The sequence below is a fragment of the Penicillium argentinense genome, assembly GCF_028826775.1.
Source record: "Penicillium argentinense strain IBT 30761 chromosome Unknown utg000004l_segment0_segment0, whole genome shotgun sequence".
Classification (NCBI taxonomy): domain Eukaryota; kingdom Fungi; phylum Ascomycota; class Eurotiomycetes; order Eurotiales; family Aspergillaceae; genus Penicillium; species Penicillium argentinense.
In genome coordinates, this window is record NW_026622663.1 from 3,371,626 (window position 1) to 3,391,545 (window position 19,920).

The following is a 19,920-nucleotide window of genomic DNA, read 5'->3' on the forward strand; positions in this document are numbered from 1 at the left end:
TAGTCTCTATAGTCCCCCCAGCCGGGTCGAGGGCCAGCCCGATGGGTCCCAGTCGGCACATCGCCAGGGGAGCCGTAGAAAATTTATCTACCGCAGAAGAGTCAGGGGAAAAAGGGAAAAGAATACAGGCGCGGGAAGAAAAAGAGGGCCCAGAATCAGGCGCAGTGGTGGGCGTCGGCTCTCCTTATATAAAAGCTCGGACTAGCGCCTGATAATCATGACGAGCATCCAATTCGCCGACAACGGGGGAAGAAAAATTAAATGAAAGAGGAAACGAACACCAACACAACGAAGATTAGCAGTACCCCGCCAAGAGTGGCCTAGGTTCCTCTTTTCCCTCGTGCAAGGATCCGAGTCGATCCGCATGGGAAAATCGCGATGGTTCACTGTGCCTGTCCCACCTAACCGTGACCCGGCCGACTCCACCAGCGTGATTGGGTGCTGGTTCCCCAGGGCTCAGGCCCAAGCGGACACGAAATGACCTTGCAAATGACGATGGTTTTCTCTCGGGCGCAGGGAACCCTTGGGAAACCAGGCGCATGTCCAATGTGCAGCCGGATGCTACGGCCCTAGTGTTGCGGTTCGCCCACGGGGAATGCCTGAGCTGGAAGCTGAGCTGTCCTAAATGTCTAACGAGGAACTTGCACGATCGAATGCGAAGCTGAATCAAATTTGAGAGCCAAAATTCGAACCCCCTCCTCGCCTTACTCAGGGCTACGGATAGCGACGGCTGGACTGGTCGATCAGGTTTTGCAATCAACGGCTGGGTGGTAGTTCACACGTCAGACTCAAGCAAGATACCTTAGGGTATTTCTACTACTACTACTAGTACTAGTACGTAGTGTTATGTAGGCACTGGCACAGACAGTATGGTACGTGGCGAGAGGCCCAAAAGAGACATAATCGGCCTGTGTTACTAACAGTACATCGTATCGTAGTAGGTGCTGAAATGTAAAGATCCTGACAGTTTGCAAAATCATACTTCTCAAATAACTGGCCGCTGAAGCAACCAGGAAAGCACTTTGTTGAGGGGAAGATCACTACACCTAAAGGTAGTAAGTAGTAAACCGAAGCCTTTGGGAAGATGGGAACCAAAGCAGTGAGACCCCGATCCATGTCACGTGCCGTATCTGTAAGCTCCCAGGCTCCCCGACCAAGCTCCAAGGACCGTCCACCGGACTCTGCATCGCGCTTCACCAACGCTTTCACGAACCATCATCAACACAAACCCATTCTAAATCTTCGCGTCAATCTTGCATTACTCCTTCTGCACTCGCTGTTCATCATGGGAGACGTCGCCGTGGAGAGCCCGGCGAGCAGCCTCACGCCTCTTCACAAGCCAGGTGCACTGGACAACCTCGCGAATCTGGATTCTCTGGAGGGTACCGGAGCCGATGGAAGTGATGAATACGCCACTCTGAAGAGGCTACAGAGACACCTTGAGTACGTTCCGTCGGATAAGTCAAGTTGCAGCGACACTGACGCCACCCAGATACATTCAGTTGCAGGAGGAATACATCAAGGATGAGCAAAGGCATGTCTCCCCTCCATCGAAAGTCACGCGAAGGGTCTGACAACTGACTGGGGTTGCCACTGCAGAAGCTTGAAGAGGGAGCTTGTTCGAGCACAGGAAGAGATTAAGCGGATACAGAGTGTGCCTCTGGTGATTGGGCAATTCATGGAAGCTATCGACCAGAAGTATGCTCATCCTCGCGTCAGATGAAACGTTGGATAATAATCGCTGACTTACCTCTTCAAAAGCACCGGTATCGTGCAGAGCTCGACTGGCTCCAACTACGTTGTCCGCATCCTGTCCACACTCGACCGCGAGAAATTGAAGCCGTCATCCTCGGTGGCCCTTCACCGTCACTCCAATGCGCTGGTCGATATCCTCCCCCCGGAGGCCGACTCCTCCATTGCCATGCTGGGTGAGAATGAGAAGCCAGATGTGACCTACGCCGACGTTGGTGGATTGGACATGCAGAAGCAGGAGATCCGGGAAGCCGTCGAGCTGCCCTTGACACACTTTGATCTTTACCAACAAATCGGTAAGTTCAGGAAGTTTCACGTTGATTTTTGGACCGTATTCTGATCACATGTCTACCAGGTATCGATCCTCCCCGTGGTGTCTTGCTGTACGGCCCTCCGGGTACCGGTAAGACCATGCTTGTCAAGGCCGTTGCGAACAGCACAACTGCCAGCTTCATTCGTGTGAACGGCTCAGAATTCGTACAAAAGTATCTGGGTGAGGGTCCTCGTATGGTTCGTGATGTTTTCCGTATGGCGCGCGAAAACTCACCAGCCATTATCTTCATCGATGAGATCGATGCCATCGCCACGAAGCGTTTTGATGCCCAAACCGGTGCCGATCGTGAGGTGCAGCGTATCCTGCTGGAATTGCTGAACCAGATGGATGGTTTCGAGCAGACTAGCAACGTCAAGGTCATCATGGCTACCAACCGAGCGGACACCCTGGACCCTGCTCTGCTGCGTCCCGGTCGTCTGGACCGCAAGATCGAGTTCCCTAACCTGCGTGACCGACGTGAGCGTCGTCTGATCTTCACCACCATTGCGTCCAAGATGTCCTTGTCCCCCGAGGTTGACCTGGACTCTCTGATCGTGCGCAACGAGCCGCTCTCAGGTGCCGTGATTGCTGCTATCATGCAGGAAGCCGGTCTGCGTGCGGTCCGTAAAAACCGATACAACATCATCCAGTCTGACCTGGAGGATGCCTACCAGGCCCAGGTGAAGAGTGGCCAGGATGATGACCGGTATGTCTCTATGCTCACTTTCATTCTCATTCGTGTCACTAACCGTCTTGCAGCCCCGACTTCTACCGGTAAACAATTGGCCCATTTGGGGAACGAGGACGCAGGTGGAAGCTTTAGGGTAGCCCTGACTGCTGTATTATCAATAATCTGTGATACTTGGGAATACATGGATGATTCATTGTGTGTTTTGTGTGCTTTCTAAAGAAAACCGACAACCCTGGAAGCCTTCCGGGGTATCCGTGGTGGGGACAACGGCCCTCCGTGGTTGAAAAGCAGGTGGAACGAGTGCCTCATCGATTGAGCACTAATCTTGAAGGATCATACATACTGAACACCACTTGTAGATTTAGTCTCAGGTATCTTCTAGTAATATATTTCATCCTCGAGAGCTGTCGCCTTGGAAGTGACCGTCACACGCACCCTTGCAGGCCAGGCGTCGCCACCTCACTCCCGCAGCTGCCAGGTACAGCGCTTCGACCCCTCACCGCACTAGTCGAGGCCGGCGCCCAGCCTCCTTGCCCTTTCACAACAGGCAGACGCCTGGCAGCTACAGGACGAACACTACGATTTTTAGTTGACAAATTCACTAAAGGCATATTCAGTAGAGCACTTTTGGAACGTCCGTAGGAATACTGCAGTCGGACCCACCAGGCCATCATGGGGACGAGAAAACGGAGGAATGTGTCGAGGGTGTAACCCGCTCCGGTGCAGCTGATTCCGGGAATGACGCACTCCCGTCACGTTATGCCGATCGACTAGGCTCCGACCCCAGCCGTCCTTATCACCCTCCTCATCTCCTCTCCCCCATCATTATCATCCACATCTCTCGTCCATCATGAAGTCTTTCGCTCTGCTGACAGCCTCGGTGCTGTTGGGTAGTGCCTCTGCGGAGGTTCACAAGCTCAAGCTGAACAAGCTCCCGCTGGAGGAGACGCTGGTAAGGAGATGCCACTACCCCAAAACAGTGGGCCCGGTTGCTAACCGCCATCACAGAACGTCCACAACATCGACAACCACATCCAAGCTCTGGGCCAGAAGTACATGGGATACCGCCCTGACAGAAACCGCGAGGAGTCGTTTAAAGACACCACCTTCAATCCCACCGCCGGCCATGATGTCCTGGTGGACAACTTCTTGAACGCTCAGTGTAAGGACCTTGGCCGACCCAACCCCCTCTCACCTCAGCCATAATAAATGATGCTAATCTGCATTTCCAGACTTCTCCGAGATTGAGATCGGTACCCCTCCCCAGACTTTCAAGGTTGTCCTCGACACGGGTAGCTCCAACTTGTGGGTCCCGTCCTCGGAGTGCAGCTCGATTGCCTGCTTCCTCCACAGCAAGTATGACTCGTCTTCGTCGAGCACCTACAAGAAGAATGGCACCGAGTTTGCCATCAAGTATGGCTCCGGCAGCCTGAGCGGCTTCGTCTCGCAGGACATCCTGAAGATCGGTGACCTGAAGGTTCAGAAGCAGGATTTCGCCGAGGCCACGAGCGAGCCTGGACTGGCCTTTGCTTTCGGTCGGTTCGACGGTATCCTGGGTCTGGGATACGACACCATCTCCGTCAACAAAATGGTTCCTCCCTTCTATAACATGCTGAACCAGGGCCTCCTGGACGAGCCCTTGTTTGCTTTCTACCTGGGCGACGCCAACAAGGAGGGCGATAACTCCGAAGCCACTTTCGGTGGTGTCGATAAGAACCACTACACTGGCGAGCTGGTCAAGATTCCCCTCCGCCGCAAGGCCTACTGGGAGGTTGACCTGGATGCCATTGCTTTCGGCGATAGCGTTGCCGAGTTGGACAACACTGGTGTCATCCTCGACACTGGCACTTCTCTCATTGCTCTGCCTAGCACCCTTGCCGAGCTTCTGAACAAGGAGATCGGCGCGAAGAAGTCTTTCACTGGCCAGTACACTGTCGAGTGTGAGACCCGTGACAAGCTGCCCGATCTTACCTTCACCCTCAGCGGTCACAACTTCACCATCGGCCCCTATGACTACATCCTCGAGGTCCAGGGCTCTTGCATCAGCAGCTTCATGGGCATGGACTTCCCCGAGCCCGTGGGCCCTCTGGCTATTCTGGGCGACTCCTTCCTGCGCCAGTGGTACAGCGTCTACGACCTGGGCAACAATGCCGTTGGCCTGGCCAAGTCCAAGTAAACCTCAAGCCTATAATGGTTCGTGGGCTGTGTTGCTATCGATTATAAGAGCATAAGAGCCACGGCGATGTCACGTACATACATCATATGTGGCTTCTCTCGGTTGGCGAAGGTCATTTGACATCCGCCCATGGCTCCCAGCAGTTCATGATCAGTCACTCTCTCTTTTTTGTTGCGAACACACTCCCACTCTGGGCTTGCTTTTTGACAGCTTCACCGAGCATGAAATTACTCTACATTTTCATCCATGTTGCTCGAAATCAATCTTTCTTCCGGGTTTTTGTACTGATTTTTCTCTTACAATAAGCATATATGCGTAATTGTCTAACTACCTGATCCATTCAGTAATCCTCAGTAATCTGTATGTGTTGATCTGGCACACAAAAAACTAGGGTATTGAGACCTTACACTGAGGTACTGTTCGTAGTTGTGTATCACTCTGCAGCTCCGTCGGCCTTTCCCCGAAGGTTATGGTTGCAGTGCAGTCGCTCAAATAACGGCCAATCATGAATGTCAATTGCGCCCGGGGCCATTAGAATGTCGGGACAACCAAGAGGATATCTGTATTCTCGGGTGACGAAGCTGATTTCCGAAAGTTTTACGAGTTCCCCTGCTGAAATCAGTACTAAAATTGCTCACAGCTGTCTCATGCAGGGAAAAGAAAGGCACAGGCAGCATTGACATCAGAGTCGATAAGCGGGCCATGGATGTTGACTTATATAAGCGGAGCTCCATGGCTCCTGCGACGACCCAGTCCCCGCACGTCGAGCTCTGCCTTCTCCAACCTTGACACAACGCATTCCTCTATCCTTACCTTCGATTACCTTTTCCTTTGAGTTACTTTTCAGCGCCTGGCCCGTAATCCATCTGACTGTTTGCGTGCCAGGTCGTGCGAGGCGCACATCTCTTTGATCCTTTTGTTGTGTGGCGAGACCTGCCATTCGACTGCCTTATCCTCAACCCTTGCTGTCTTGCGCCTATTCACCCTTATCCTCCTCGGAAAGAACGACCTTTTCCCAGACTAATTCCGACTACCCTTCATCAAGAGACGAACTTCCCACAAACTCCGGGACTTGAGTCGGTCGAATCCTCTACACGCGTCTCTTGTCGGACCTGGCCTCGTAGCCGGTGTCTCACGCGATCAAACCCACACGAACTCTGCACCCGCGAACGACGCGGATTAATAAACCTACCATCCGGAAGGCCAAGTACGACTGCCGCTCAGACAAATCATTGGACAGAACCGTGATTCTCACCGCCTGGGGGCGAACTGGGCGCAGCTATGCTTCTTCGCTTGCCGCGCAGTTTGCACTATCCCATCACCGTGACCTCGCTGCTCAAGAGGGAAGGTGATCAGGTGGAACGAGATGAACCCATCTTCTGGTACATCTATGAGACCACAGTCGAGGAAGGCGATGGGCTAGGCAACAAGGTGCAAGTGAAGCGCAAGTTTCCAACACGGTTCGAATCACCCACCGATGGGGAGCTGTCGGAGTGGAAGATCTCAAAGGGGGATGTCATCACTGAACCGTTAGTATTCTCTTCCTCCTTGCATGACTGGGATTCTCATATTGACCGACCATCTGTGTACAGAATCGACGTCGTTGAGATTGAAGAACCATGCGCACACGAGGTCCAATTTGGAGGTCTTTGTGCGGAATGTGGTAAAGACATGACTGAGTAAGTACTTCCATGGCAACTTGGCCTCGTAAAGGTGGCGATATGCTAACGCCGGTTTGCGTTTCTCAGAGCGACCTACAATACCGAAATCATGGACTCGACGCGTGCGCCGATTCAAATGTCTCATGATAACACGACACTTACCGTCAGCGAGAAGGAGGCCGCCCGTGTTGAAGAAGATGCGAAGCGTCGCCTCTTGGCTTCCCGACGTCTTTCACTCGTGGTGGATCTTGACCAGACCATTATTCACGCCACTGTCGACCCGACTGTCGGAGAATGGAAGGAAGACAAGGACAACCCGAACTACGAGGCTTTGAGAGGCGTCAGGCAATTCCAACTGATTGACGATGGACCGGGCATGCATGGATGCTGGTACTATATCAAGTTGCGGCCCGGACTTGAAGAGTTCTTGGAGAAAGTTGCCGTGTCGTATGAGCTTCACATCTACACTATGGGAACTCGCGCATATGCGCAGAATATTGCCGACATCATCGACCCGAGTCGCAAACTTTTTGGCGACCGCATTCTCAGTAGAGATGAGAGTGGAAGTCTGACTGCCAAAAATCTGCAGCGCTTGTTCCCCGTTGACACCAAGATGGTCGTTATTATCGACGACCGCGGTGACGTGTGGCGATGGAGCCCCAATCTCATCAAGGTTTCTCCCTACGATTTTTTCGTCGGGATTGGCGATATCAATTCTAGCTTCTTGCCTAAGAAGCAAGACATCGGTGCTACGAACAAGCTGATCAAGGAAGCGAAAGAAAAGGAAGCGAAGGAGCACCATTCCAATGGCAAAGCTGCGAAGCAAGAGTCGGAGTCCGAAGTTTCCGCATTACAGCAGTTGGTGACGATGGGAGGCGGTGACAACCCCGGGTTACTGCATGAACAAACCAATGAACAGGAAGAGACGATCTTGCACCAAGTAGAAGACCGGCCGTTGTTGCAGAAGCAAAAGGAATTGGATGCAGAAGACGCACCTTCCGTCGAGAGTAGCGAATCTGCGAGCGCTGACGAGTCTCAGGACTCTAACAAGCATCGCCACCATCTGCTTGAGGATCATGATCGGGAATTGTTCCAACTTCAAGACCGACTGGAGCGGGTTCACGCGCAATTCTTTGACGAATATGACAAGAAGCGAAGTCACGCGCTTGGAGGCCGGGTGGCAGCTCTTCGGGGGGAGAGGACCTTTTCCAAGGACAAAGATGTTGATCTCAAACTCGTCCCCGACATCAAAGACATCATGCCTTTGTTCAAGCAGGGGGTTCTGGGAGGTGTGGTAGTGGTGTTCTCGGGCGTTCTTCCTTTGGGAACCGACCTTCAGAATGCCGACATCTCGCTGTGGGCCAAGAGCTTTGGTGTGGTTATCGCATCCAAAATCAACGCCCGTACCACTCACCTGGTTGCTGGACGGAACCGCACAGCCAAAGTACGCGAAGCCACTCGATATCCGAACATCAAGATTGTCACGACACAATGGCTTCTGGACAGTTTAGTCAACTGGCAACACCTGGATGAGGATCCGTACTTGCTTCCCGTTCATCCAGATGACCGCGGCGAGCCTCTTTCACCAGCCTCCCGGGAACGTATTGACAGTCCGTGGGTCTCATCCTCGGAAGAATTACCCGGTACTTCAGTCTGGTACGAGGACCTCGATGATGAATCTGATTCCGAGATGTTTAAATCTACTGGACTCAACGAGAGCTCGCACATCGGTTATGATGAGAATGAGCAAGCAGCCGTGCACGACGAACTGAAGGAATTTCTCGGTAGCGACGATGAGAGTGAATCTGACAACGAGGCTCTTACTGAGGATAAAAGCACGACCAACAAGAAGCGCAAGCGCGGTAAAGGAGCTGATGGTGAAGCTGTCGATGAATCCGCAGAAGATGACGGCGACGACGAGTCAGACCCGCACGGTTCACGCCTCTCCCAGCGAATCAAGCGTTCGTATGAGCGGAGCACTGGACTGCGTGAAGTTGCAACGGCATCCAGTTCGGAAATGGGCGAGACTCATCCTGAGCATGTTCGCCCCTCCGAACCAGATGAAGAGCCTGACGCTGAGAACCCAGGTACCAGTCACATTCGAGACGTGGAACACGAGAGCCCTGGTGATGATGACGACGATGAGCTGGAACGTGAAATGCTCGCCGCTTTCGATGACGAACCCGACGACAATGCGGAAGGCGAAGACGACAACTGATCCGTCCCCTCTATTACGCCAGAGGTCCACTACGGTGATGGCATGCTACTTTCCTCATCACTCTATTTCACTCCTTCATTCGGATGTGCCTTCTACCTGCCATACTGATTTGTGCAGTTGCGATGCGCTCCTGGCATAGCGACGGCGTTCGACCGAAATCATACTTCGTTTTCTGATTGTGTATTTTTTGCCACTTCGTCAGGCCTGACTTAGGTCGTTCACAACCTACAGCTTGCCCTGGCTACAAGGTGCGTCATGGGCCTTCTTGTTATGTATTATCTTCGGAAATCTTGGATATTGAATGAAATGATCCAACGAAATATGGCTCTGCTGTAGACGTTCCAAGAACTAGTAGTCAAATTGACGCCTCATGTTCCTGTGATTTAGGTATTGCAATGGGAGGACTCACGGAGTGATTTTATTCCAACTTGACTGACAAGCTCAGCTTGCTTTTATCGAGACCACGTTGAGCGGCTTTTGCAGACCCTGGAACGCTCCGTGGGGGGCTTCAAGTGCTGGGTTGCTCCGGCGCAGCTCAAGAGCAGACTAGGGAACCAAGACCACTTTCTCCGCAGTTAACCCCCAGAAAGTCTAGCTTCTCAGGCTAGCCTCCCCACAATCTAGCCTTATGGCCAGGAACCTTCCGTGGGAATCAAACCGACACGACCCTCAGGGGCTATAAGTATCCAAAGGCCATGGATCCCTCCAGCAGCATCATGTCGTGCCAGATCCAAGGGCCATGGCTTATCCAACTTTAAACATGTTTCAGAGTGTATATCTGAACCCTCTGCCGCCATCGCTGATTTCTACGGCTGCCAAATGGGCCTGGGTTTCTTTTACAGCGTTCGCTAACCTCCCGGGTCATTTCAACCGGTCGATTTTCGACTCGCCTTGGGAAACAGAAACTGATAATTCGACACTATCCAAGACGTGAGCTTCTCGGACCCTCCCCCAATCTCCAAAGGAGGGTCTATACCGTTGAAGGAACTGTGGTTGACCCGTCTAGGCTGAACTACGTCAACACGACAGACTTCGTCGCCTACGACAAACGCTTCCTAGAAATCATCGGCGTAGACGCAACCATCGAGCACGTCCAACCCCTCGCGTTCCAAAGTCACGAGGCACCCTGCTACATCCCTGACACGAGACAACTCCTCTTTGTTGAATGGGGCAAGCCCGACGGCGACGACGGTATTCACAGCTGGCAATATCTTCTCGATGTCGAGAACAATACCCTTCGGAAGATCACCACAGACCCGCCCACTTACAATGTGCACGCTTGTGTCAATTTCCAGGGTCAACTATACGGTGTCACGGACGGATATGGAGATAGCGAGACAGGGTCTCTGGTTCAAATTGATCCGCAGTCGTGGAAGGCGACTACGCTGCTGAATAATTTCCTTGGCCAACCTTTTGGTGGATTCAATGATCTTGAGGTTGACCCGGAGGGCAACTTTTGGCTTACGGATTCAAAGTCGGGTTGGGTATGTCACTTCAACCATCCTTCCTGCGGATATATAACAGACTAATGATGTATCTGAGTAGGGTCGCGGAATTGTCGACTTTGCGCCCCCCAACGATCCTTCGATCTACTTCGTGAACAAAACGACCATGCAACCGAAAATCATCTGGACCACGACCGGCAACGCAAATGGCGTGGCCATGTCCCCAGATAGCAAAACGCTTTACATCCCCGACACAGGCGTTTCAGAGTTCCGTCCCTCGAATAAGAACCCCCACGGCCGACGGATGCTTTGGGCTTTTGACGTTGGCAGCCAAGGTGGCGTACTAGCCAACCAGCGCCTGCTGACTAGCCCTATCTCATACTTTTATGACGGTCTTCGTGTATCGAGAGAGGGGTGGCTTTTTTCTGGATCCGGGGACGGGGTTGATGTCATTGATCCTGTTTCTGGATTTGTTCTGGGGTCGATTCGGACCGGAGGTGGAGAGAATGTAGCCGTGAGTATGGCATTTGGCGAGCATGAAATGTGGATTGTCGGAAAAGGAGGTGCTTGGCATGTAAAGGATATCAAGGCGAAGTTGAAGCGGGATTGGTGATGGGAGAGAGGTCTACTAGTAGCGTAGTACTAGAATTGCCCGAGCAATATACATGTTGATTCATCAATATGGCACATAGTGCTTTCATACGCCGAGATACTAGTATCCGATAGATCACCAATTTTCGCATCTCTGACTACAACAAGGATTGCGCCTGATGAATCCGATGAAACTCGCGAATCTCCTCATCCAAACCCGGAGCCGGCCCCTCAACGACCAATCCAGGCGCCACCTGATTAATCGGGAGCGGCGCAACCGGCCCTGGCGCGATACCGAGCTCCGACCTCCACTGTACAAGCTGATGAGTAGAACTAGCGTACACGATTCGTCCCAGGCCAACATTCGCATGAGCAGCTGTGCACATCGGACAGTGCTCGCCCGAGGTATAGACGGTGGCAGTTGTGCGCTCAGCCGGTGTGAGGTTCGCTTGAGCCCATTTGGCCAGCATGAACTCGGGATGTAGGGTGACGTCTGCATCGGTCACTGTCATATTGCGATCTTCTTTGAGGACTTTGCCTGTGGCATCGACTAGCACCGATCCGAAAGGTGCGTCGCCTTCTTCGAGAGCTTCGCGGGCTAGTTCCACGCAGCGTCGTAGATGAATCAGGTCTGTGTTGGATACCATGTTGTGTTGGTCTGAGGTTTTCTGATGATGTGAGGATTCGTCTGAAAGTTCAAAGAGTAGCCGCTAAATTCCTGGGTAGTCAAGTAACGGGCGGTGAAACGAGGATAAATACCTCCTGCTCAGGTGTCAAATAAATTGATCAAACGGAGAAGATTATTTGGCAGAACTTACCAGCGAGACAAATACAAAATTGCGGAGCCCCGCCGGGGCCTCGGGACAAGATTCCGGAATTGGTGGTTAATAACTACAGTAAAGTCGTATCTGGAGGCGGCTGCCCAGGCGGAGATCAGCGAAACTTTCGGTCTACACCGAAGCCACCCGGGGCCGCCAGAGAAGACATAAAATAGGCATTTCTATATCTATCACACTTGGTTGTTAAACATACGGGACTCTTTTGTGTCTGGCTGCCCTTTTTTGCTATAACTTTAAAAGATTCCTGTTTAGGTAGAGGCGGGTAGTCACGTGACTGCTTGTATATCTATGAGCATTTGCAGTATAAACACAGTTGATCAACAACTCCGCGCCTCAGATAATCACATGCACCAGGGCAACTCCAACTATAGCCATGACTCCGCTATGACTCGAAACGGCAGCAGACGACTGGGTAGAAGAGGGAGCGGGTGAAGTAGCAGTCGAAGTGACAGAACTGCTGCCATTGCTATTATACTGCTGAACACAAACTGGGTAATTATCCTCAAGTACTTTGGAAGATACTCTAAGTGTGCCGCCGCGCTAGCCAAAGAGCCCACTTCAAATAATATCTGTTGCATCACAGTATGGTCGAATGCGGCTCCCCATAGGTTCGCAAGCACTGAAATCAGTGCGATAAAATAGACCATTGCCACTTTGGTTCCAAGTGCCATAGTGGGGGAAAGAAGTGCTATTGCTGCGAGATAAAATCGCTGCAAATATTCACAGCGACAACTAGAGGATGTCAGTCTATCAAGTAGGCTCATGTTGTCCATAAGTTTACTCGGTGTTCTTGTGGGCTGATTGAGGCAATGGCTTGGAACGAGCAAAAAAATCAAGATTTTGCGCCATGGAACAAATTTCCGGAAATCGGACCCTCCAGGGCCCAGATAGCTGGCATCCCAGAGGCTGTTTGTAGTAACCTGGGCGCTCTATTCAATTAGTCAGAACCTAATTAGACAATAAAATGTACAGTATACAACATATACTTGAGAGTAACCCAACCATGCAATTTTCGGGTCCGGGCAGGCCTTCGCGTACACTGTGATGGCATCTCTCAGAAGTGTAGTACCGTGTCCCACAGATTCAAAGCAAGAAGGATTATCCTCCGTAGCAGGGTACAGGATAAGTGTGGCAACCGAACCATCAATTTGCGAAGGAACGGCCTTGGCAAATACTGCTTGAGCGCCCAGCCCCATAGCTTCGCCGGTTCCCCGGAAAACGAACATCTTCAGGCCTCTCGCGCACTGAATATGCCAAGCAGTGGGAAAAGTTAATCTGGTCTCAGAAAGTCTTGAATCGCATGGGATAATTGGGGCTGGAGAGTGCGGTCCGCAAAGGTGACGTGCTTTGGAAATTTGCTTTGAGATATAACCGCATCCTATCATCGGTGGAGAGAACCACGGAAGAGGGAGCCTCGTCGTGGCGGGAAGATTTAGAAAAAGAATATCAAGGTGAGGGGTACGCTAGATGATACACAGCTCCTGGGTAGCCAACACGAGGCGATGGAAACTGGTGTCAACGCATGAAGGTCCTCTAAAATAATATCAGAGATGCGAGGGGAACTCGTCGAGTGGAAGGCAGTCCAGTCGTTGATCCATTGCAGAATTAAATCCGGGGTGCTAAAGGCCACTTAAACTAGTTATTTTGATCTGAAAAACCAAACGCCAGACCCATGCAAAATATAAAATGGTATCACAATGAAAAGAAGGCAAAATTGAGAAAATGGACATGAAAGATTAAAAAGCTCAGTGGTAGTAGTCCCGATGGACCTGCCACGACATAATGATCATCCAGAGATAGAAAATGGTGTTGACCAGCTCGAACGCGAAGGCGGTCTTCCAGCAATTGCCTTGGAGATGGTCAGAAGGGGCCGATCAGGAAGGAAGAAAGGGTCAGAACTTACAGATCGTGTTTTGCGTCAGCCATGCCAGGGTATTGATGTTATTCCCCTTGGAGACGTTATCCACAACGTAGTTTTGGCAGTTGTCGTTCACACTGCCGGCCACGCCGTACAGCTGCAGCGAGGTTTCAATGAGACCAGTCAACCATAGCACGAATAGGATGAAGCTGCCTAGAATGAGAATCCCCGGAAGTAGAAAATGGCGAGTGATGAGGCCCAGAACGAGGAAAATGAAGAAGACTCCGAGTGTGCTGGTGACAACCATGTATGGGAAAAGCCTGGATGGGGTGTTAATCGCCATGATCTTTTGAACCTAAGATAGAGAAGGAAAACATACCATGGTACACCCAGGTCCATCTGCGACTGAACAATCATAAACCAGGAGAAAATGCCGAGGCATGTTGCCGAACCGGAGAGGACGACGATAAGCCAGACATTGAGCTGGATCTCCGGCCAGTGGTAGCTGGGCCGCACTTCGTGCCGAACTTTCATCGGCATTGTGTTGGAACCCGAACCCAAGCGCAGAGTGAGTAGTCGGTGATAATCACACGAAACTGATTGTATCTTCCGACGCAAACTCAAGATCCGTCCTTCAAGCGATGATTTATGGACCGCGACGAGGTCTCTCTGCCCGATGCGATTTGGTCGCCTTGTTTGTCGCGGATGTCCTATCGAGCACTACCCAAGGCGCAACGCAAGTCGTCGAGCCGATGGGGAATTGGTCGCGGGGCTTCGTGGCGGAGGTGGGTGGGTGATAAGGTGGACAGCGCATCGGGCGCCGCTGGGCGCAGCGTGAGGAGACCCAAGGCCGAGAGATGGAGATTCTGATGGTTTCGGTCGCAGACTTGGGGGGTCTTGTCTAGCACGGGGGATGGTGTCTCAGGGGAAAGGTGCAAACAGTCGGAATAAGCGGAGGGGGGTTTGTTGACGATCGGCGGGAAATTGGGGTGGCAGGGGATTTAGTGTATACTCAGCCCGGCTCCACTCCGCAGGTACACGCCCCAGCCCGTCAGTGCCAAAGCTTCGTTTTTCTTGTTTGCATGCCAGCGTGGCCGGGCAATTCAACTTAATGTTCATGGCACATGCACTCTAATGTACCTAAGGGTGCCTAACAGTAACCCGAATCCTCGCAGGTACGGTGTAGGAGGCGCATCAGGTCTCCAGCCTCGGATATATTCTCCTTGCTTCTACAAAACAGTCATATTCGACAGGAATATAATTGAAATTGAGACATGAAAACGTTAATAAATTTGACGAGCTTCTATGGTATTTTATTCCCGGATATCTAACAAAATTACAAAAGGGTATCTCCCAACGCACTGCGGACCAACGAGCAACCGGCGCGGATGGTCTCTGCTGCGCCCACAGACTCCAGGCTGGGGTTCACCTCGACCAGATCCATAGCGACCAGGTTACCGGTCTCGTGGACACACTCGCAGATAAAGTCACCCTCACGCAGCGTCAAGCCGCCGCGGACGGGGGTACCGGTGCTGGGCGCCCACTGCGGGTCCAGGGCATCGACGTCGAACGAAAGGTGAATGGGGACATCGTTACCGATGTGGGCCAGAGCCATATCAACAACGCGACCAATACCGTGACTGGCGATAATAAGTTAGAAGAGGAAATCATCGACAACCAAGTTTTGGGGGGAAAGGAACGAACCGGTCGATGTCGTGCATGCTGAACGCCTTGATGCCGTTGTCCCGCAAGATCTTCTTCTCACCACGGTCGACATCCCGCAGGCCGATGTAGACAAGCTTGCGAGTGCTGACAATGTGCTCATCGTGAAGCCAGCCGAAAATATCACGACGATCCTCCCGGGCCAGCCGAGTCAGGAACGCCATGGGCATACCGTGGATGTTACCGCTGTCGCTGGTCTCGGGGATGTTGATATCAGCGTGCGCATCCACCCAGATCACAGCCATCTCCCGACCCAAACGCTCGCGAATGGCCTTGGCGGTTCCGGAGATGGTACCGATGGCGATGGAGTGGTCACCACCCAGGGTCAGGACGAACTTGCCGTCCTTGGCGTAGTTGTATACCTGCGAGCTCAGGCGCTCGGTCACCGCACTGACGGCACGGGGCTTCTTCATGCCTCGGTGTTCGGGGTCCTGGTCCTCGGCGGGGATGTCCTTCTCGTAATAGTGGACGGTATCATCGTGCTGGACGTCGTAGTCGAGGTCGTCGCGGAGCTGGGTCAACAGGCCGGACTCGATGAGGGCCATGGGAGCGGCCTCCACACCCTTCTTGTACTGCTAGGATGTTAGCGCCCAGCCGAGGAGTGTACCTGCAGCGGATCAGACTGACCTGTCCACCATTGAAGCCGACAGCCACCACGCCCAGCTGATTGGGGTTGGTGAGGAAGCGCGAAGCGATCGTGGAAGGTAGCGTCATTGTGCGGCTGGTCTGCAGTCTGTGCCGAACAGTTTGTAACGGGGGAGTCCAAGGGAGTTTCAACGAGAAGGTTGAAGCCAAAGATCGGGACGGGACTGGATCTCTAGATGGATCGGCGATAAGATATGAGGATAAAAAAAGTGGACCGGAGGGGCGGCGGAAAGACTCCAGTGGGAAATAGACAGCAGTCAACGGGGAGAACAAAGAGAGGTCTGGGAAAGAATAATGGGAGAAAGAACGAGGAATCCCCCAGAAAGAGGCGCTGCTTTATATCATTGCCCCCTTTCCGACTCCCTCGGGCCCTTGTTCATTCTCGTTCGCACCGTCGCTAAAACCTGCACTTAGCGATCACAGCACTCCGCCGGGTTCTCCATCACTTCCGTTAAGTACAGGTTGAGGAGAGCGGCCCCGTTTAGGGCCGTCCGGTGTCCCACTGCGTTGCAATTCCGTCTCCGAGAGAGGGGCGATGCCGGAGAAATGTCGTAATGGTCGCTGTGACTGGCTCTGTGGTTGGAAATTCGGGGGTTGGTCGTGAGGCGCGTCTGGAGCGGCAGCTTGAGGCACCGGCAAAGAGCGCGACAGCCGGCCAAACAATACCAGTGCCTGCGTACTCGTAGGGTAATCAACTCGACTTTACAATTAAAAAGAAAAGAGGCTTTCAAGAAAAATGCAAACTAGTCAATATTGTTCGCTTGTGCGCGCACAACAGGATTAGATGTACAGGGTATCATTGGAAATTTACTGTATGTTGTACACGGATCTCAATACGGCTTCAAAATGAGCTCGCGCAGGATCTCCTCGGCCTTGGGCGCCTCGACACGGCCCTTCTCGCCCATGCGCATCATCTGCCCCACGAACCAGCCGATCTTCCCCAGTTGATTCTTGCTGCGGATCTGCTCGACCATCTGGGGGTTTTGCGCGATTGCCGCTTCCGCCAGCGCCAGGTATTGCTCGCGCGACAGCGGCCGCAGCAGGAGCTGGTCTTCTTCCAGCATCTGCGGCACTGGCCGATGGTCTCCATCGAAGATGGCCGCCAGCACTTGCTTCGCCGTGGGTCCGGTAATGAGTCTGCGCTGTAAATGGTCAATGAGGTCGGCCAGAGACCGGGCCGGGACTATCGCTGGATCCCAGGCCCGGTCTGCTTTAGTCAATAGCCCTCCCAATTCGTGGAGAACCCAATTACCCGCCATACGCGCGAGTGTAGCATGCAGCTGGCGGTCCTGATCAGTGCGAAGAGATCGCAGACTGTCAACCACATCTTGGTAATACTCTAGACGGGCGCCGTCGTCTAGCTCAATCAATGGCTTGGCGTCTTCGATCGGCAGTCCGTACTCAGGACCCGTCAGCTGCACCACCAGTTGATCAGGAGAGGAGGGCAGCGTCTCCTGGAGACGGGCAATGAGATCCTCGCCGATGACAAGCGGCGGGATATCAGGATCGGGCATGTAGCGATAGTCAACAGCACCTTCTTTGCCTCGCAGTCTGCGAGTTTCAGTGCTGCCGATGGTCCATCCTCGGGTTTCACCCTCCACAACACCACCGCTTTCGAGCACCGCGATCTGACGGTTCTTCTCGGCGATGATGGCATCCTCCACCGCCTTGAAGCTGCTCAAATTCTTAATCTCGGTGCGCTGACCAAGTCCGCTGATTCCATCATAATTGTATTGCCCTGGTGCCTCCCCCGCTGGCGGATGGATACGTTGACGTCCGCGCGGAGTCCACCCAGCTCCATTCCCGTTGTGACGGCACCACATGATTGTAGGATTGCTTGAAGTTTTCGGACGCAAGCCGCAGCGGTCGCGGGGGTGTGGATTTGAGGCATGGTGATAATTTCAATCAGAGGATGAGAGACACGATTGAAATCGAGCAGCTGTGTCGAAGGCGGGTACTCCTGCGATTTGGCAGTATCCTGCTCCAGCTGAACCTGCTTGATGTCCACTCGAATCCGCTCGCCATCCTCGGGCGCAATGCCATCATAATCGTATATATCGACATAGCCATTTCGTGCAAACGGCTCTGTTGACGGTCAGCGAGATTTTTCGTGTTTCGAAAGCTCTCCAACCCACCATAATACTGTGTGATCTGATACCCGGACGGTTGGTCTTGGTAGAAGTAGTGTTTGCGATCGAACCGGCTGACTGGCTGAATGTCACAATTCAAAGCAATGGCGGCGCGGAGAGCAGGAAGGAGGGTGGCAGCTTGAAATTCCTGTGTCGCGTGAGCTCATGTTTTTTCTTTTGCGCAATCGCATGTCGACACGAACCGGCTGGCTACCCGGGAAGGCCAGGTCGAACAAGGCGACATTGGAATTGGGAAGATCGCTCGTCGAGGTCACAGCACCTGCAGTGGATGGAAAGAACCCCGGGCATTAGATTCGAGACGTGGAGCCACTTGCGGGGGCCAAGCAGGTGATACTCACGGGAGAACAGCTTTGCTGCTGTGTCCAGCTGGGCGTGGATCTCGATGCCCACCGTCAATTCCCATTTTTCACGCGACGCCTCCTCATCCTCTTTGCGCTGCTTCTTCTGGGCCCGGAGAGCCTTGGCCTCCTGCTTCAGTTGCTTGCGGAGGGGGACGCGGTCGGACAGGTCTGGTTGGGGCGCGGGGGCGCTGCGGGCTGAGAGGGAGGAAAAGCGCAGGCTATGCGGGCGAGGCACGAACGGGCGATTGAGCCGGCCGAATAAGCGGACGGCACCGCTGCTGGGCCATGGCCGGAGCATGGAGGGAGGCAGTTGGGGGTGGGTGAGGTCGGAAGAAGCCAGCACGGAATCGGATGCGGGAAAGTCAGGCGATCTGCAGATCGTCTGGCCCCGGGGCAGAAACATCATAGTGTAGTAGATACTATGAATAGAACTAATAGAAGAGGGACAAAGCAGTGACGGCGATTGTGCATCCAAATGTCCAAAAAAAGAAAATAATCTGGTTGTAGAATGTATATTGGAAGAAGTGTTGATTCCAGGTCATTACAGTACAATGGAATGTGTAGTCGTAATCGCGGAAAGCCGGACACCTGCCCAACTCGGCGCGTCTTGCCATCCCATGCCTTCTTCATAGAACCACGTCGTCCCCCAACTCCACTGTCCATTGTCTGCTGCCAACTGCACAGAAGCAATGCACGACAGAAGAAGAAGCGAGTGAAATGTGGCATGGACTCGACGGGTCACATCGTCCTCCCCGCCTCGAAAATGGGGCCGCCAGACCGCCAGAAGCAGACGCAAGGCGTGAGATGATCGACAGGCGACTCGCCAGCGCATGGGTTCCTTGGGTTCCCCAATTACTTAACTTCGTTCAGACACGCCTGCATTCGCATCCGGATCGGACAGGACGAGGGCTGATTTGCTCTGCCTGCCCATAGCGGCCCACACTATTGATTCACGAAAAGTCCCGTCCATCCGCTAGTCCAAGTCAATTCCTCTTCGCATCCCGAGCGTGTACAACTCAAGTCGGCGTCACAGCAGTTCAAGTACGCCCCTCTCGATCGACAGGGAGAACCTAAAACCTCCTTGCGACCCTCGTGTGTCATTGGCCGTCGATCTGAAGCCCCCAGCGCTTCTCATCTGCTTCAGATTGCCAGGGATCCCCTGCTGTGACGAATTGCAACCCACTCTGGCACCCCCGCGATACGCCCGGATCTCGTTTGAGCCCTGCACGGGTGACGCGAACCTCGTTTCTACTTGGGGCTGACAGGCTGCTCCCCAGTCCTTATTATTATTGTCCGCGCTCCCTCGGCCTTCATATACATACTTCCTCTTATCTCCCGGGCGAACAAGAATGTCAGGACGCGGGGAGAAATGAGACATCACATCATCTCCCTATCACCCCAAGGGTTTCTATCATTCACTTCGCTATTTTTATTTGAACCCGCTGTCTCCTGTCCGATTACGCATGACGGCCCCTAGATTCCGCATGCTTGCCGTGATCTGAACGGAATTTAGCCCCT

At 53.0% G+C, this 19,920-nt stretch overlaps 8 protein-coding genes across 8 annotated transcripts; 4 read left to right on the forward strand and 4 right to left on the reverse strand.

Annotated features, from left to right (window-relative positions):
• Positions 1-1,285: 1,285 nt before the first annotated feature.
• On the forward strand, positions 1,286-2,843 carry rpt3 (proteasome regulatory particle base subunit RPT3; the record flags this gene model as incomplete). The annotated part of the gene is made up of 5 exons (XM_056616676.1): positions 1,286-1,461; positions 1,600-1,698; positions 1,762-2,048; positions 2,108-2,771; positions 2,825-2,843. 5 exons carry the CDS (start codon positions 1,286-1,288, stop codon positions 2,841-2,843), a joined length of 1,245 nt encoding a protein of 414 aa, XP_056477033.1.
• Positions 2,844-3,606: 763 nt separating this feature from the next.
• Positions 3,607-4,932, forward strand: N7532_004183 (uncharacterized protein; the record flags this gene model as incomplete). Its single annotated transcript, XM_056616677.1, has 3 exons — positions 3,607-3,708; positions 3,765-3,918; positions 3,989-4,932. 3 exons carry the CDS (start codon positions 3,607-3,609, stop codon positions 4,930-4,932), a joined length of 1,200 nt encoding a protein of 399 aa, XP_056477034.1.
• A 1,281-nt stretch (positions 4,933-6,213) lies between these two features.
• fcpA (protein-serine/threonine phosphatase) lies at positions 6,214-8,811 on the forward strand (the record flags this gene model as incomplete). Its single annotated transcript, XM_056616678.1, has 3 exons — positions 6,214-6,461; positions 6,525-6,611; positions 6,681-8,811. The coding sequence occupies 3 exons, from the start codon at positions 6,214-6,216 to the stop codon at positions 8,809-8,811; spliced, it is 2,466 nt and encodes an 821-aa protein (XP_056477035.1).
• A 760-nt stretch (positions 8,812-9,571) lies between these two features.
• Positions 9,572-10,869, forward strand: N7532_004185 (SMP-30/gluconolactonase/LRE family protein; the record flags this gene model as incomplete). The annotated part of the gene is made up of 3 exons (XM_056616679.1): positions 9,572-9,741; positions 9,818-10,295; positions 10,357-10,869. 3 exons carry the CDS (start codon positions 9,572-9,574, stop codon positions 10,867-10,869), a joined length of 1,161 nt encoding a protein of 386 aa, XP_056477036.1.
• Positions 10,870-11,005: 136 nt separating this feature from the next.
• N7532_004186 (nucleoside deaminase) lies at positions 11,006-11,494 on the reverse strand (the record flags this gene model as incomplete). Its single annotated transcript, XM_056616680.1, has 1 exon — positions 11,006-11,494. The coding sequence occupies one exon, from the start codon at positions 11,492-11,494 to the stop codon at positions 11,006-11,008; it is 489 nt and encodes a 162-aa protein (XP_056477037.1).
• Positions 11,495-13,431: 1,937 nt separating this feature from the next.
• On the reverse strand, positions 13,432-14,084 carry N7532_004187 (uncharacterized protein; the record flags this gene model as incomplete). The annotated part of the gene is made up of 3 exons (XM_056616681.1): positions 13,432-13,535; positions 13,590-13,864; positions 13,924-14,084. The coding sequence occupies 3 exons, from the start codon at positions 14,082-14,084 to the stop codon at positions 13,432-13,434; spliced, it is 540 nt and encodes a 179-aa protein (XP_056477038.1).
• A 796-nt stretch (positions 14,085-14,880) lies between these two features.
• N7532_004188 (arginase) lies at positions 14,881-15,980 on the reverse strand (the record flags this gene model as incomplete). Its single annotated transcript, XM_056616682.1, has 3 exons — positions 14,881-15,184; positions 15,249-15,838; positions 15,894-15,980. The coding sequence occupies 3 exons, from the start codon at positions 15,978-15,980 to the stop codon at positions 14,881-14,883; spliced, it is 981 nt and encodes a 326-aa protein (XP_056477039.1).
• A 761-nt stretch (positions 15,981-16,741) lies between these two features.
• Positions 16,742-18,808, reverse strand: N7532_004189 (glutamyl-tRNA(Gln) amidotransferase subunit PET112; the record flags this gene model as incomplete). Its single annotated transcript, XM_056616683.1, has 5 exons — positions 16,742-17,611; positions 17,680-17,996; positions 18,047-18,188; positions 18,244-18,320; positions 18,400-18,808. 5 exons carry the CDS (start codon positions 18,806-18,808, stop codon positions 16,742-16,744), a joined length of 1,815 nt encoding a protein of 604 aa, XP_056477040.1.
• Between the last annotated feature and the right edge of the window lie 1,112 nt (positions 18,809-19,920).